Source organism: Delphinus delphis, chromosome 16, assembly GCF_949987515.2.
Source record: "Delphinus delphis chromosome 16, mDelDel1.2, whole genome shotgun sequence".
Classification (NCBI taxonomy): Eukaryota; Metazoa; Chordata; class Mammalia; order Artiodactyla; family Delphinidae; genus Delphinus; species Delphinus delphis.
The window spans coordinates 80,339,608-80,358,234 of NC_082698.1; the positions used below are offsets into that span (position 1 = coordinate 80,339,608).

General features: G+C 40.2%; 1 protein-coding gene across 2 annotated transcripts in view; it reads left to right on the forward strand.

Annotated features, from left to right (window-relative positions):
- The window catches only part of PCNX2 (pecanex 2), a 274,216-nt gene that overhangs the window by 112,989 nt on the left and 142,600 nt on the right, over positions 1-18,627 (forward strand). For both annotated transcript variants that reach the window (XM_060035057.1, XM_060035058.1), the window contains 2 exons: positions 10,175-10,267; positions 11,065-11,215. In XM_060035057.1, coding sequence (XP_059891040.1) covers positions 10,175-10,267; positions 11,065-11,215 — 244 coding nt within the window. The remainder of the gene's footprint in view (positions 1-10,174; positions 10,268-11,064; positions 11,216-18,627) is intronic.

The window sequence follows — 18,627 nt, forward strand, 5'->3', positions numbered from 1 at the left end:
ATTTTTACAAGTAGTGTCAGAAATAAAGGAAGCTACAGCAGTCTATTAAAATGTAAATGAAGTTCTGAATAAGTGGTGATAAACAGACCTGATTTTGTATGGGAAGGCTGAAATTTCTTAAATGCCAATTCTTTCTAATAAATTTATAGGTTTACTGTAGTTCAAGAGAGTTCTGAAGGAATTATATTCACAACTTGGGGAAATAATTCTAAGGTTCATTTAGAAGTATAGCAGTTAATAATAGCTTAAAAAAATCTGAAAAAGAAGAATAAGAAAGAGGAACTTAGCACTTTGAGGTTTAAAGTACATTATAAAGATTGAGTAATCAGGAAAAAATATGAGACTCATCCAAGATTAGAGAATGGGGTTAGTGAGGTCAGTAAAACACAGAAACGAGACAAATTATTTATATGAATGGATTATGTGAAAATTTAATGTCACAATCAGGAATTGATTATTCAGTGTATGGTGCTGAAGTAGTTCTTTAGTAGTGGGATGTGAAAAAGAATTTCATGTGTTAATCCCTCCCCAGACACCAAGTTAGAGAGAGGGAAGGAGAGATCAAATGATACTTTTCCATCTTTGGTATTTTCCATCTCTGGTATATTGTTATTATAACCAAACTCTGCTGATTAATACTGAAAATTCTGAATAAAATACAAAAAAGTCTTTCTTAGGAGGATGGGATTAACACATACACACTACTATATATAAAATAGATAATAAACAAGGACCTACTGTAGAGCACAGGGAACTATACTCAATACTTTATAATAATCTATAAGTGAAAAAATCTGAAAAAAATACACATATACATATATGAATCACTTTGCTGTACACCTGAGATTAACATGACATTGTAAATCAACTATAGTTCAATAAAATAAAATGAAATGAAAAAATCTTTCTTAAATGTGACAAAAAACTGACAAAATAATAAGGAATTATCAAGTCAGAATTTAAGTGAAAAAGGGAACCTTCACATCTGCCTAACCAGGGGACCTTGAGCCTTGGTTTTCAGCCCTCCAACTGTGAAGAAGAGAAATAAAAGCCCAAGCCTGCCAAAGTGGGTGTCCAAGGGGAGACCATCTGCTCATCAACCTGGGACACTAAGGGCCCACTCTCAGTGGAAGAATGAACCAGAAGGAATCCATTCCACCCTCCACAGTGCCAGGGGAATGCAAGCAAACTCACTCCAGCGTTGAACAAAAGAATCATCTCCATTGATTTGCAGTACAAGTGCTAATATCTGGATGGTACAAACCCCCTCAATTTATGAATGTAGCTTAAAGTGGCCCCCAACTGGAAATACCTCATGACAGAAAAACAAAAACAAAAACATGAATCCTCTCTAAAGGATTCCTTCCTCCTAGGTCTCCAAGCATTCCCAAAACCAATTTTCTAAGGTATATGAGCAGCTTTCAATAAAGTTTAAAACTACACAGAAAAACAAAGAACCAGCAGAAATAGGTTTGCAAACACTTCACATATTGGAAGGATCAGATGTAGATTTGAAACAACTCTACTTACTGTGTTTAAAGAAATAAAAGCCTTAAAATGTATAGACAACAGAAAATATATCGAATGATCCAGAATGTTTGAAAGAGAACCAGAGAGTCCTTCCTAAACAAACAAAATGAAGCAATTAAAGTAAACACACACACACACACACACACACACACACACACACACACACACACACACACGGGAGATTAGATACCTCTGAAGAGAGAATTAGTGAACTGAAAGATCAAGACAGAAGAAAGTATCCAGAATGCAACACTGATAGACAAAAAATTAGGAAATATGAAACAGAGATGCAGAGGCATGAAGGATGGAGTAAGAAGATATACTATATATCTAATCAGAATTCCAGAAAAAAGGGAGAGAGACTGAAGCATATAATGAATATTTGATGAGATAATATTTGACTATTTACCATAACTGATGAAAGACACTGATCAGAGATTTAACAATTCTGGTGAGGGCTTCCCTGGTGGCGCAGTGGTTGAGAGTCCGCCTGCCGATGCAGGGGACACGGGTTCGTGCCCAGGTCCGGGAAGATCCCACGTGCCGCAGAGCAGCTGCACCTGTGAGCCATGGCCGCTGAACCTGCGCGTCCGGAGCCTGTGCTCCGTGACGGGAGAGGCCACAACACTGAGAGGCCCGCGTACCGCAAAAAACCAAACAAACAAAAAGAATTCTGGTGAATCATAAGCAGGATAAATTAAAGAAGAATCCACAATGAACAAAGCATAGTGAAACTGCAGTACACCAAAGATACAGACCATCTTAAATTGGTTAAACAGAAGGAACAGATTACATGCAAATGAATGACAGCCTCAGTGCTCCATTATCAAAAGCAATAGTAGAAACCAGAAGACAGCTTGATAGATTTGAAGTTCTGTAAAGCAAGTAACTGCCAAGCTAGAATTCTGTACCCAGTGAAAATATCTTTCAAGAATGAGGACAAAATAAAAATATTTTAGAAAAATGCTGAGAGATTCTCACTGAATGTAATTCTGAAGGACAGTGTTCAACAGAAAGTGATCTCAGATGGTCTAATTTGCAAGAAAGCACAAAGAGAAGAGAAAGTGGCAAATACATTAGTAAATCGAAATAAAGTTTAACTGTATAAAACTGTAGTGAGTGTATGGTTGGCTTAAAAAATTTAAAGTAGAATTGAAATATGTGAGTACAATAACATACAAGTTTGGATGGGAGGAGAAATGGACTCCAAGACTTGAAAGTTCTTAGTCATGTCCAGAAGATGAATTAAAATATTGATTAAATTTAGACTGTGATAAGTTAAGCCTGCATGTTGAATTGTCTAGTATAACTACTAAAGGAATAGAAACAAAGCATGTAAGTTCCAACCCTGTATAGAAGGAAAAAAGGAATGAAAAAAAATAGAAGTTCTTCTAAGTAACAAAATATAATAGGACTCCTCTGTTACACTATACTTAAAAGTCAATTCCAGATGGATCACACACCTAAATATGAGAGGACAAATCCTGAAAGCACTTAGAATCATAATGAAGGAAATTATCTTTGTATCAGCGTAGGAAAAAGTTTTTAAATAACACAAAAATTCAAACTCATTAAAATTATGACCTTTGATTTATCAAATAATACAGAAAAAGGACTTAAAAAACAAGCCACAGAATGGGGAACAATTTTTAAAATATATATAGTTGATAAAGCACTAGTGTCATGATGAAACATAAAATTCCTATAAATCAGTAAGAAAGCCATATATCTCAATTAAAAGTGGGTAAATATAAATGGCTAAAACATGACTATATATGCAATCTAATTACTAATCAGGAAACTCCAACCTAAAACCACACTGAGTTACCATTTCACACCAACCAGACAAAAAATTAAAGTTCTCACAATACTAAGTGTTGACAAAAGTGTGGCACAAGGGAACTCTCATGCACTGCTGGTGGTAGTGTAAATTCGTATATCTGTTTTGGAAGCAGTCTGGTATTATAAAATTGAAGCTACATACACACTACAGCCAGCAATTCTACTTCTAAATACATATTTACCCTGGAGCAAATCTTGCACATTTGTACCAAAATACACATATAAGATTGCTCATCATAGCATTTGTTCACAAGAGCCCCACACTGAAGCCACTGGAAATTCCACCCACAGTAGAATGTCCCCTTCAGCAAAGGAAAAGACCGTACTAGAGCTATATATGGTGAATTTTAACCACACAATGTTGAGCAAAGGAAGCAAGACGCAAACAGATACGTACAGTATGGTACCACCTGTTGGGGAGAAGTACGCAAACTAAGCTGCTTACAGTTACGAACATAAGTAGCAAACATTCATTTTTTTAAAGCAAGAAAATGATTTTCATCAATCAGGATAGTTGATAGGGAACCCCAAGAGGGGAAAGAAGGATTTATGATCAGGGAACCACATACAAGGGGCTTTTTGGGGGCTGGGAATGCTAGATTTCCTTCAACCAGGAGGTGGTCACTGAGGCATTCACTTTACAATTATTCTGAAATTGTACATACTTATTTTATACATTTTTCTGTATGCATGGCTTGCGTTTTTAAAAATGTAAAAGAAATTTTCAATAAAGAGCATGAAATAACATCATTTATTCAAATTCAAGAAAGCAAATGATTTTCCAGACCATGGAATCTATAAGATAAAAATAACACACACGTGCGTGCGTGCACACACACACACACAGATTTGAGTGCATAAAAAATTTTAATTTCTATATGTAAAAGGCAATAAAATGCAAATAATTTGGTAAAAATATTTGTTACGAATTTGATAAAAGTTAAGTTTCTTGTACCAACTACTTTTACAATTTGATTTTTTAAACTCTATAAGCAAATGATATTAATATATACATCTTATTTAGGAACAGTATTTAGTAGGTAAATGTATGAAGTATATTTACACTTATTATAAATAAAGAAATGCAAGTTAAAATAAGATGGCATTTTTTGTTCCACTCGATTAGCACAGGATAAATGAATGATATTGCCAATTGTGACAAGATGAGATCTCTTAGACATTGTATTTGTGTAAATTATTACAATCATCTGGTAAGGCATAATTTATCAAGAATTGTGAAATATTCGTAACCTATGAGATAGTAAATCTCTGTCATAGGTTTTCTAGAGAATTAATTCAAAATATGAAAAAAGAATTAGGTGCAAAAAGATAATGATTGCAGCATACTTCATTAGGGGAAAAAATGGAAGGCATCCTAATATCTAGCAGTTAGGAAAAGTTTGCATTCAGTTTCATTCACTAAATTAATACTTTGAGTGTCCACTATGACACTGTTTTGTGTATGTATGGGTATGTACGTGTATGGCATCACAAGATGGAAAATTATTTAGCCAGTAAGATGCTGTTAGTAAGTCTATACAATAATATTTATAATGGTTACAAAAGAAACTACTGTTGAAAAAGGTAGAAAATTATATGTACACTAAGATTAGACCTTTGTGAAACATTCACAGAAAAACCATATACATTTGTGTTTACAGCTAGAACTATGATTCAGCGTCCACAGGCAAAAATACTGGCCCAGAAAACACAGCAACAATCTCTGAGGTCCAGGTGTCTTTCAAGGTTCCTTTTAAAAAATATTTTCAAGAATACAATTTTTGGAGCAAAATAATATCTGCTCTTTGGTGGCCGTAGGAAAAGAGGGAGTCATTTCCTTTTTATTTTGCTGATGTTACTTTCACCCATATTAAGAGAGTCATCTATATTTTTATTCATTGGCACCATGAAGAAAAAGCTCAGTAATTACCATCTGCCATCTCCTTTGGTGAGTCTGTTCAAAACTTTTGCCCATGTGCAGCTAGGAATGGGGTAGGGAAGAGTTGTTGGACTTCTTATTGATCAGTAAAGTTCTTTATATATTATAGATAAAAGTCTTTTGTTGGATGTATGTTTTGCAAATGTTTTTTCCCCAAGCTTTGCCTTGCCTTTTCATTCTATAACAAAGTCTTTTGAAGAACAGATGTTTTAAATTTTCATAAAATTCAATTTACGACGTTTTTTTCTTTTATAATTCCAGCTTTTAGTGTCCTATTTAAGAAAGCTTTGCCAAACCCAAGGTCACTAAGATTTCCTCTTATGTTTTCTTTGAAAAATTCGATAGTGTAACTTAGATTTATGAGGCAGGTTGAGTTAATTTTTGTACGTGATGTGAGGTAAGTGTAAAGGAGCTTTTTGTTGTCTTGTTTTTGTAGATGGCTATTCAACTGCTCCAGAACCATTCGTTAAAAAGATTTATCCTCTACCTTATTTTGGGGAAAGGTGCCATTTTACCTTGACCTCTCTGTATTTTTTTAAGTAGTTAATTTTATTTATTTATCTTTGGCTGCGTTGGGTCTTCGTTGCTGTGCGGGCTTTCTCTAGCTGTGGCGAGTGGGGACTACTCTTTGTTGCAGTGTGCGGGATTCTCATTGCGGTGGCTCCTCTTGTGGTGGAGCGTGGACTCTAGGTGCGTGGCTTCAGTAGTTGTGGCACATGGGCTCAGTAGTTGTGGCTTTTGGGCTCTAGAGCGCATGCTCAGTAGTTGTGGTGCACAGGCTTAGTTGCTCCGCAGCATGTGGGATCTTCCTGGACCGGGGATTGAACCCGTGTCCCCTGCATCGGTAGGCGGATTCTTAACCACTGTGCCACCAGGGAAGTCCCGACCTCTTTGTTTAAAATCAATTGGCTATTTACATGTTGGTTTACTTATGGACGCTTTATTCTGTTCAGTTAACCTTGATGTATATTTTGTGCCAATACCATCAATACCTGATTACTGTAGTTTTGCACATACAAGTTCTGAAACCAGATATTGAATGTCCTCCAACTTTGTTCTTCTTTTTCAAAGTTGTCTTACTTAGTCTAGGTCCATTGCATTTCCAAATAAAGTTTTGAATGAGCTTGCCAATTTGTACAGAAGAATCCTGTTAGAATTTTGATTAGGATTGCATTGACTCTGTAAATCAATTTGGTAAGAACTGACTCCTTAACAATATTGAATCTTCAGATCCAAGAACATGGTACATCTCTCCATTTATTTCTTTAGTTTCTCTCAGCAATGTTTCATAGCTTTCAATGTACAGGTCTTGCATATTTTTTGTCCTATTTATCCCTAAATATTTCCTATTTTTGATGCTATTGTAAATGACCTTTAAAAAATTAAGTACATGAAAAATGCTCGACATTGTTAGCCATTGGAAAACGCAAATTAAAACCGTAATTAGATACTGCTATATCCAGCTTTCTTGACCTCACACTATTGACACTGAGCCGGATAATCCTCTGTTGTCAGGGATTATCTTGAGCATTGTAGGATGTTTAGCCGCATCCCAGGCCTCTACCCACCAGATGCCGGTAACACTCTTCCTCTACGCAAAATGTAACAAAAATGTCTCTTTCCAAATGTCCCTTGGGAGGTCAGATTGTCCCCAGTTGAGACAATTGTTGAGAAGGCAGTGGTCGAGAACCACTGTACCACACAACCACTGGAATGGCTAAAATAAAAAATGCTGACTACACCAAGCGTGTATCCTTGTCAAGGATACGAAGCAATTGGAACCCTCCAGACTGCCAGTGAGAATGTAAAATGGTTACAACAACTTTGGAAAATCATGTGGCAGTTTCTTAAAATGTTAAGCCTAAACCTACCATATGATCCAAACATTCTACTATCAGGTATTTACACAAGAGAAACAAAAGCATGTGTCCAGAAACAGGTCTGTGAATATTCATAGCAGTTTTATTTATAATAGCCCCAAACTGGGAGCAACTCAGATGTCTATCCATGAGTGAATGGTTTAACACTGTGGGGTACATCCACACAGAGGAATATTATACAGCACCGAAAAGGAATGGACTGTTGATACAGATAACACATGGATTAATCTCAGAATAATTATACTAGTGAGAGAAGGCAGACCAGAAAAGAATACATTGTCTACAGTTCTATTTATATAACATTCTAGGAAATGAAAACAAATTATAGTGATGGAGCAGAGCAGTGTTTATCTGAGGATAGGTGAGGAGAGAAGAGAGAGATAGATTAGAAAAGGTCAGGAGAGGAAATTTGGGGTGTGTGTGATGAATATGCTAATTATCTTAATTATGGTGATGGTTTCATGGGGATATACCTAGGTCAAAAGTCATCAAATTGTACACCATTTCTCTCTCTATATGCACACACACATACACACACACACACACACACACACACACACACACACACACACAGGGTTTTTGTATGTCAATTATATCTCAATAGAGCTATTTAAAAATTACAACAAAGGGGGCTTCCCTGGTGGCGCAGTGGTTGAGAGTCCACCTGCCGATGCAGGGGACACGGGTTCGTGCCCCGGTCCGGGAAGATCCCACATGCCGCGGAGCGGCTGGGCCCATGAGCCATGGCCGCTGAGCCTGCGCATCCGGAGCCTGTGCTCCGTAAGGGGAGAGGCCACAACAGTGAGAGGCCCGTGTACCGCAAAAAAAAAAAAAACAATTACAACAAAGAAAAGAAATGGACAGAAAGGTAATAAATAGAGGCTGTATAAAGGTTTGTATTTACAAGGGATACTGATGACACTGACAAAAATCAGTGAACTTCCTGTATATTGTCCAACTTTGGAAAAAAAATTAAAAATAATCTGAGGTCATTCTCCCTATTGCTTTAAGAAACGTGCAAATGCAACCTTTCTCCCCCCAACACTTGCCCTGGTGGCCCACTGTTTTGCCTTTAAACAGGGATGAGTGGTCAATTAAAGATGACACAATTTTAAATTAGAATATTTTGGAAAATATGTATCTCCCTTTTGGATAAGCATTCAGCAATTTTTTTTTTTTGTGGTACACGTCCTCTCACTGTTGTGGCCTCTCCCGTTGCAGAGCACAGGCTCCGGACGCGCAGGCTCAGCAGCCATGGCTCACAGGCCCAACCGCTCCGCGGCATGTGGGATCTTCCCGGACCGGGGCACGAACCCGCGTCCCCTGCATCGGCAGGTGGACTCTCAACCACTGCGCCACCAGGGAAGCCCAGCATTCAGCAATTTTTAAGTGACATAAACCATGTCAGTGAAAAATAGGAAATAAAAATTGACATATCTCCACAGGCTAAAGATGCAGTGGATTACAGAACTTTCCTCCAGAAAGGTTTGGCCTTTTGTAAGCATTTGGGATGAAAGGAGAGAACAGATTTTTGCCATTTACTAGTAGTAAATTTTCAAGAACACTTCTGATCACAAAAATTTTATAGATTCAGAATTAAAAACCAATGATTTTCCCTGCTCAAAAATCAGATTACTATTACTAAGAATAAACCTAGAATTTGATTTATCACTACGATTCCTCATCTATTCAATACTTGTATGTGAATCGTAAACGCTTGAGATTGGAAATTCAAAACAACTTTAGCAGCTAATTGGTAATTGATGTTGAGAATGTATCTCTTCACTGTATTATTGATTATCCCAACCAAGCCCTGTTGATTTTTCTTCACATGGTTCAGGTGGTTTTTATTCCATTTAAGCTGCCTTCCTGATTTCTTTCCATCACTTTGGATATCAATTCAGTCAGAAAGCCAGCAGTATGACTTGCAAGGAACTCCACATTTTAATTTTAGAAGGACAAGAAAAGAAAAAGGTCAGGGAGCAAATGTAGGTAAACGGAAATACGGTTTGTACGAAAAGAAAAAAAGGGAGGATGGAGGGAAACAGAGTTGTATATTCTGTCTGATTTTCTGGTAGATAACATTCAAAACTGTTATTTAAGAGGCATAATTCCTTTTCAGTACGATACATTGGTATATTTAATGATTTCAGAGTTTTCAAATAACAGTGTGTGATAGCTTAAGATGTTCAATAATTGTGTACTGCAGCTAATTGGTCTCTGAAGAGAGGAAAAATTTGATGATCCCTTAAGGTTCCTTTTAGCTCTATCAGTCAGCAATATTGTACCCTGTTTGAGCTAACACGCCTTCCTTCACATATCTGCAGTATTAATAACATCCTTTGGTCTAACTTTGCTTTGTTTCCCTACTGCCTGCTCACACCACGATTTTGCATGATGGAAAATTATTAGCAAGTTACCGACATTTCATTTTCTGTGTATGTGTACATAATATAAATATACTTAAATTATTTGGAAATGGCCTTTACCCAATTTGACTGGTGAATTAAAATGTAAAATCTATGCTGGGCCGAAAAAATAGGTAAACGTGTAAGAGGCCTCTGTTCGGCATACCCAGGCTGTGCGCATGTTAAAACGTAAACCACGCCAAAGGCAAGTAGAGATGATTGGCACACCTCCTTTAGCACACCTGGGCATGTTGCATCTGATCTGCTCGTAGAGAAGAAACGTATGCCTCTTCCAGAGGTTAGAAAACCTTTCTTCTCTCCCTGGCTAGTGGATGGAGGCATTGCAGTCCGCATTTCCTCTTCCTCACCCTCTGCCTTAGTTTCCCTGATATTCCCCAAACAGGAGGTGGCAAACAGTCCATCCAGTGTGTGCCATTGGGAATTGATCAGGTAAGTGATGGGCTGCAGGTGTAGTTTATCCAGGGTCAAGATCCTGTCCCCTGATTTACCTGGTCACCCGGAATAGCTGAGAGAAGCACAGAAGAGCAAACTATACCCTTGTTTTCTGTTTACAGAAGGATATCTTAAAATCGGATCTCATCATCTGCTCGGTGGCTGCCATTCTGTCCTTTGCGGTCAGCGCCAGCACTGTGTTCCTGTCCTTGCGGGTATGTATCCATGTGGCTCTGCACTCTTACCCCCTCCTTATTCTCTGTAATAAACGAAGCCCACTGTGCAGCTCCAGACTATTGACGGGATGGTGGAGCCAGGGGAGGTACAGAAAAGGCCAGTTGAGGGCTTGAAGGGATATATCCAGATGTGTTACGAGTTATGTCCAAGAGGAGCTTTGATCCACATCACAGAGTGCATTTGTACCCTTTCTGTTTCCCCAGAAAACAGAAAGACAGGGGAGTTGTCTTGTTTGAGCATTTCGTGGAATCCACCGTGAGGACAGTCAGCAGTAGTAAGACAGGCTCCCGACTCACTACTATGAGCAGAGAAGGGAGGACTCACCGTCAGGAGTGAGACGGAGGTCACAGAGCCAAAAAGATTATTGGAACATAATTTTCAGTTGGAGAAACAAAATTAGAGCGCTCCAGATGGGACTTCTGGCTGAAGGTGCTTGCAGACAGTTGCTGTCTCACTTGCCTTTCAATGAGGAAAAGTCTGTTAGCTAAATCTGTTATTCTCCATCCCTTCTTTAAAAAAAAAAACAAAAAACAAGAAAACGTTTTCTCATGGGCAGAATGTCTCAACCTCTTCTCCACCCCGTCTCGGTGGTTCTCAACACAGAGATCAACTTCCTGCGATATGGGAGAAATTTTCAGAGGCCTGAAGCAAGAACCCGGTTTGGCTGTGTATGCCTTAGGGGGAGCAGAGAGGGAGGACAGTGTTCCGTGTTCTTGGCGGGCACCCCTCCCCGTCCTTCGGGCTGCACACTGACTCTTACCCTCTTCTGTCGCAGCCGTTTCTCAGCATCGTGCTGTTTGCGCTGGCCGGCACTGTGGGGTTTGTAACCCACTACCTGCTCCCACAGCTCCGCAAGCATCACCCGTGGATGTGGATTTCACACCCCGTCCTTAAAAACAAAGAGTATCAGCAGCGGGAAGTGAGAGGTTAGTAAAATATCTCTCGTGCGAATGTGATGTAAGCGGGTGGCATCCTTTACAGGGAGGGTGGGCACAGCGGTGTGAATGAACTTCATGCCACGGAACTGTACCCTTAAACATGGTGACAACGGTACCTGTTACATTATATATGTTTCACCACAATAAAAAAAGGGGAGTGTGTGTACCTTGGAGTGTACATAGTGTTCCCAGAACAAGAAAGTTGAAGTGGGGTGAATTAGAAGTATATTTTCTAAAAACGATTGGTTAGGGCTTCCCTGGTGGCGCAGTGGTTGAGAGTCCGCCTGCCGATGCAGGGGACACGGGTTCGTGCCCCGGTCCGGGAAGATCCCACATGCCGCAGAACGGCTGGGCCCGTGAGCCATGGCCGCTGAGCCTGCGCGTCCGGAGCCTGTGCTCCACAGCGGGAGAGGCCACAACAGTGAGAGGCCCGCGTACCGCAAAAAAAAAAAAAACAAAAACAAAAATAAAAACGATTGGTTATTATTATTGAGGAAAAATTAATTTACGCCACTCAGGCTGTAACCGAAAGTGGGGTCTGGCTGCTCACTGCTCAAAAGCCAATAAAGAGGCCAGGCTGGTGGAAAGGAAAGTTTGCTTTATTTTGGATGTGGGGGTGGATGCCCGTCCAAAGGCCAGCTCCCCTGCACTGACAACCAGGGGTCAGGAACTTCTATAGGTGGAGGGAGGGGGCTACATGCAGAAACAGCACAGTCAGCTCTGGCCGTCATCTTGAAATTGGTCGTCGGTGGTCTGACCAGCGTCATCTTGATTGTTTCAGGTGCAGTTAGTCTGCAGTTCTGGGGTCGGTTTGTTTCTATTTCTTTGAGGCCAGCTCTTGGAATTGTGGCTGCTTATGTCATGGCATCTTGTAGTTAACTTCTTCCACCTGGTGAGGGTTTCAGTATCTACAAGACAGCTCCCAGGATATGGCTCAGAGTATGATTTTTAGCCCTTGAGGAGGGACTAAAGGTCCTTAACTTCGCTGAATGACTGAACTATTATTACTTAGTCTCGTTTTCCTTTGCTTCTGCATTTTCTCACTTCTCTGAATAAACTTATTCGTTGGCTAAGTTTTTCCACAGACAGAAGGCAGGCAGAGGACATGGGCTGGGGGAGGAAAGACCATAGGGTCCTGCTCCATTTCAAGACCTGAAGTTTATGTTGTTCCAGCTTCAGCTGACTGGGGACCAAGAATAGCCATCACTTGACTGCCCTTTCACCCTCCACAAAACCAGGGCAGGGATGTAGCAGAGGCTGACCTTGGAATTTTGCTCACTGAACCCTTGAATTTTGTTGCACTTGCTTTGTTCACGTAGAACTAGACCCACACACAGACCTGTACTTGATTGACTTAGCAGTTCCCTGGGCTGAGTCAGGCCACCGTCAAGTAGTAGCCTGGTAACCCCGACAGTGTTTGAGCTTCTAAATAAAAAAACTCAGGAATTTCTCTTGCTAGGTCTCCCCAGCCTCTGTGATTGAACAGATGACGGAAGGATTGATTTATCGCCATTTTCAGGCGTATCAGTCACAGTTGATGGCTGTAGTTGATAACTAGCTCATGTTAAACGAGGTGTCATCTCTACCTCCAGGAATGAGGGGATGTGAGTAGCACCACGGTTTGCTGACTCACAGGAATGTACTGGGCTCCGCCAGGTTTGTCATCAGTAACTTCAGTAGACTAGTGTGACCAAAGTAAAAGGGCAGAGGGGAATTAATTAAAAACAAAACAAAACAAAGAAGCAAAAGAGTCACTTATGATGCCGTCAGAAATAGAGAGGGCTTCTTCAAGGAACATGTCTGGGTGGCTACCAGGAGCTGCCTTAATTTGAAACAGCCAAATCAGTAAAGTGGGGTTTTGCTTAGAGGACAGACATGGCCTGATGGACCTGCTGCCAGCATAGGGTTTAGAAGGTGGTGGAGGGCAGCTGAGATTGCTCTACCCTCAGAGGCTTGCTTTTCCCACTTACGACACCAGGTGCTCGCCAAAGATCAAGCTGCATAATATGGTTCTTTTTTTTAAATTTTCCTGTTTTTAATTTTTTTTTTTTAAACAGAGAACAGGAGTATTTATTTATTTTTAAATTTATTTATTTATTTTTTGCTGTGTTGGGTCTTTGTTTCTGTGCGAGGGCTTTCTATAGTTGTGGCAAGCGGGGGCCCCCTTCATCGTGGTGCGCGGGCCTCTCACTATGGTGGCCTCTCTTGTTGCGGAGCACAGGCTCCAGACACGCAGGCTCAGTAGTTGTGGCTCACAGGCCCAGTTGCTCGGCAGCATGTGGGATCTTCCCAAACCAGGGCTCGAACCTGTGTCCCCTGCATTGGCAGGCAGATTCTCAAGCACTGCGCCACCAGGGAAGCCCCCATAATATGGTTTGTAAATGCTGTGTTCGATGTTGGGTGCCACTTAAATGCAAATTATTATCAGTATTATAAAAACGGAAGGAAGATAGACTCAGAGCAGGCGCAGTTGATATTAGTCAGTTCATTTTTCAGCCCACTTAAAGGGAAAGGTCCATTCTTGTGGGTCAGTAGAGCAACCTGAAGAAAAGACCGGTTTCTGTAGAACTTCTGCAATGTTGGGGTCACATTTCCCTTTCATTGTCTTAACACTTAGAAAGGCTAAGTTGCAGTGAAGTTAGTGGAGTATTGTTTTGGCATCACTGGTAAGCAGTTGATGGGGATTTGAGGTAAGATGCTGACTCAGGAAACGGCATATCTGTATCTATAGCATCTGTATCTGTGCCTAGATATTTAAGTGCCTTGGGGTGAGGACAGGCAAGTTGTCAAATTAAGAGAAAGGAAAATAAGACACACCAGGCGTGGGCTCTCCTTATGGTGGCAATTCAGAGTGTGGAATTCAACACTGAAAGATAAGAGTGGGCAGTTGGGATTTGTGCGTGTGTGTGTGAACGTGATTGTTTTTTTTCCCTGAATCTAACAGAACCCAGTCTAACTTAGAATCATTTAGATATTGAAATTCTGAATGACCTTTCAGTACAAGATTCAAGAACAAGAAAGGAGAGTGTGTTTGTATGTTGACTTCCCCTCTTGGAGGAGTGAGTGAGAGGGCAGCTCTGGGCCTCTGTCCTGTAGGGTGGGCGGGAGACGTTCACCCCTGGTACCACGGGCTCCAGCAGAAGCTTGGTGGGTGTTTCTCACTTGCCTACATTAGCTGTTTATAAGCTACCTGAAATCTAGCCAATGGTAATAGATTTGACAAATTAGGCCCGTAATGAAAAACAGATTGCATTTCAAAAGTATGTGTGTTGGAAGGAAAATCCAAATACTTACAATGTGTTAGTATGAACTTGTTGACGACCCCTTACCCATTTTGATATCACCCACAGCCTAAGTTTCCTTTCCTCCTCTTCCTGCCCACCTTTCTGCCTTTTTAGGTATTTCACTCTTTCTTTCTTCTATTAGCAAGAAACATGCACAGGAAATTCAAGCCGATCATATACCTTTAATGTGAACATACGCCAAATCTTCTTTCTCAGATGATCACACAATATTTTGGAAAAGAAGAGCAGAGCAGGGCCGGCAGGTCTGTGGATACCACTGTGATCCCTGGGCCAGAGGCAGACATCGCTACCCATTGGAATTGGTATATAAGACGAGGCATGTGTGCTGTGTCTCTGTCTCAGAGTTCATAGAATCCTATCCCACCACTTTACGTAGGAGGAAACTGATGCCCAGAGACATCAAGGGATGTTAACTAGGGTTCCACTAAGTTGGTGGCCAATGAGCGACCAGAACCCAGGTGACCTCACTCCCTCCGGTAGGATGCTCCTCCCCACGCTGCTCTCAGTGCAGTGGGAAGATCGCGTGCAACTTGCACGTGGCCCTAAGACTGTTCTTGCCATCGTTACCCCAAAGAACCACATCACTGCACTGGGTCCTGTAGAGTTAAACACGCCATAGTCCAGTGCTAACGCTACAAAGCTTTAATCCCTGGTTTGAAACAGACTCACCACCATAAATTCTGAACATTCCTGTGGTTTCTCAAACACACCACATTCTCCCACTACCTTCTCTTTGCTGTTCCCTGTGCCTGGGATGCTTTTCTTAAGTTTCCCTAGACTCAGGCCAGGCAACTCATCTTTCAGGTCTCTGTTCAAAAATCAATCCCCCCGCCGAGGTCCATCCCTGACCACCTAGACCAGAGTAACTTCCCAGCTGCTCCCCTGAGCCTCCTTTTCCAACATGTTCTCTACAGTGACTCTGAGCAATACATCTGCTTGCTCACGCTGGACCCCCAGTGTTTGTACTTAACTTAAGTCTCATCAGCCCTACATTTGCGAGAACAGACTTTAAACTTGGGACGTATACTTTCTTTCAGTTTACTTTCCTGTCTGCATGCCTCTGATATACAATTTTACTTGATATGTAAAATTACTTGGAGATACAAAATTAATTTTGATATAAAATTCAGACTACGATAAAATGGAACTGTGTTGCAACTCGAAAGACTGTAAATGGAAATATCTTTTTGAGCCAGTTCATTTCTTTACTTTTGAGACTAATTTAAGTAAACCTTACCCCATCTTAGCCCCAGCAAGGTGTTTCATCAATATTTAAGCTGAAAGAATAAAATTGTAGGAATCATAGTACAGTTCAGCAGTCAAATGAACCATGGTGGTGATGTGGGTGTAACTGAGTTATACTAATGGGTATGCGTAAAGTTGCTTTTTTCATTGTTCTATTCCCCACCAATCTAAGCAAATCGTGCTGAAAATAGCAGAGTAGACACCACTACAAATGGCACCATATTAGTCAAGGAGGCAACTTTTGAGCCTCGCTGTTTAAGGAGCACTGGGTTTTTAGAAAATAAAGCAAATCTGTTATCCTGAATTACGATGATGATTCTAGAAAAACGACTTCATTTATTGGCGCCTGTTGTAGAAGAATAAGAAGTTGGGTCTGTTTGAAAAATTTTTTTTTCTAAGAACTTTCCAAAGGCATTATGTTATTTCGAAAGGGAATAATGGAGTTGGGTCCCATTTTCACATAGTCCCCCAGGAAGTAATTTCTGTAATATTATCATTCTTGGCTCCTGAGAATTTAAGAAAAGTTAAAATGATCTGATTCGATGGCCATACTCTTACCATAAAAGTGGGTCTTAAAAGAGATTAAGGTATAGAATAAGTTCATTATCGGCATTCACTGGTTTACTTATTTATTCACTCAGAAAATGCTTGTGAAGATACTATTCATTGAGAAGATAATTACACAAAGGAACTTATTTACAAGATAGAAACAGACTCACAGACTTAGAAACAAACTTAGGGTTACCAAAGGGGAAAGGTGTAGGGGGGAGGGATAAATTAGGAGTTTGGGGTTAACATATACACACTACTGCATATAAAATAGGTAACCAACAAGGATCTACTATGTAGCACAGGGAACTCTACTCAGTATTCTGTAATAACGTACATGGGAAAAGAATCTGAAAAAGAATAGATATATGTATATGTATAACCGAATCACTTTACTGTACACTTGAAACTAACACAGCATTGTAAATCAACTATACGCCAATGTAAAGTAAAAATATAAAAAAAGAAAGAAAATAATCATTGAGCTCCTACATGATGCCAAACCAGTGATCCAGTGAGATAGGTTGACTAAGATGTGGTTTCTGTCACCAAAGAGTTTCTGACCTAGTGAACAAAGCTAGGGCTGTGCTCGCAAAGAAGACCCGTGATTGCTACACACAGAGTGATGAAGGGTCAGCACTGCGTTCAGCCATGCAGCAAATACAAAGAAGTAGAAGGCCCAGTGAAGAGGTTACAGTTAACTTCATGTTCATTGGTCAAGCTTTTCCAAATGGTTTGGTTGTGTGCATAAAATGGAAGTAAATGAGATTTTATAACTAAATGTTGAATTAGTGTCTGCTGCAGAGTAGCTGTTTAATAATATTGATTGAATGAATGAATGAATGATTAGTGCCTTATAAATTTCCTGAAGAAAGCGTTCCCTGTAGACAGGAAAAGCCGGGAGGTAAAGGCTTATTTGAAGGACTCCAGTCTATGTGTGTGTTAAGATACACAGAGTCTCATCCCTCTGCAAAAAATGGTTGCTGAAAAAGCTTAAGCTATAATTTTTGGATACATTAGAATAAGTGGATAAAAGATAATAGAAATTACTGAACATATCAACTGAAAAATCTCATTTAAACTGTAATTTAACCATATTCACTGTTATAAAACTAATTCACAAATGAGTCCTGAATTTGTCATTCTTAAATGAAATTTACTTTGCATTTTAGCAAATCCTGCCTGTTGATTTGCAGATAGACTGGTTTCTGCATGGGAAAGACATGGTTCTGACAGATATTGCTTTTTCTAATGTGTTTTACATTTATATCAAAGTAATACATAGTGTTAAGAACCAAAGAGAACAAGTTGTAATGAAAAGCAGCAGACCCTGGTCAACTTTTTCCCGTCTGATTCCCCCTCTCCAGGAAAAATTACTTTCTACTTTAGGTATTTCTTCTGGCATTTACCATAATTCTTCTAAATAATGTGCCTATTCGTCTATTTCTTGATATTTCAAATTTTCCTGTCTGCTGGCTTCCTGTTATGAGTAATAAAGATTTATGTCGCTTACCTTCCCTCATACATTACATTTTCCCCTTCTCCTCCCTCCCAATATAACTTTTGTTGAACACATACTCAGTTTTTTCCTATTCATGTGTGTGTATGTCCTATAGAAAGAACGTCGTACAGAAAGTCTAACTGTTGTTCATGTCTAGTCCAGTAGTGTGCCGTGACTGCATTTCCTTTCTTGTTCAGATTTCTGTTTTTGCATCTGCTAGCCTTTCCAATCACTATGTAAAATACCTCTCAGTTCAATTTTCCACCCAGGCAGACTTGTCAGATACTATATCTTGTTCCATCCCTTCCCCAGCTCCCTCTGGAACCTGCTCCAATTGTTCTTTGTTTATTCCCTCTTCTTGAAAGAAGCATATCCTCCAATCACTGCAGGGAAAGGGTGAGTGGGAAGGAAACGTTTTGAGACTTCATGTGTCTCAAAGTGTTTTCGTTCTACTTCGCACTTAGTGGGGAGTTTGCAGTGTGTAGCTTGTCAGGGTGTCAACAGTTCTTTCAGAATTCTAAACTAACGTCCCATTGTTCTCTAGCTCCCACTGCTGCTGGTGAAAAGTCTGATGTCTCCACAGCTCCTGGTCCTTTACATGGGACCAGATGTTCCCCTGCAGGAAGCTTTTGGAAAGTTCAGGAGGGAATTCAAGTGTCATGGCCCAGAGAACAGGCTCTGGAACAAAGCAGGGCTAGCTTTGTTTCCAAAGAGACGCAGGGCTAGCGTCTCTGTCCCACGCTAGTTGTGCTTAATTATTGTGATTCATCTATAACTGGGGGTTCCTACCACACAGATTT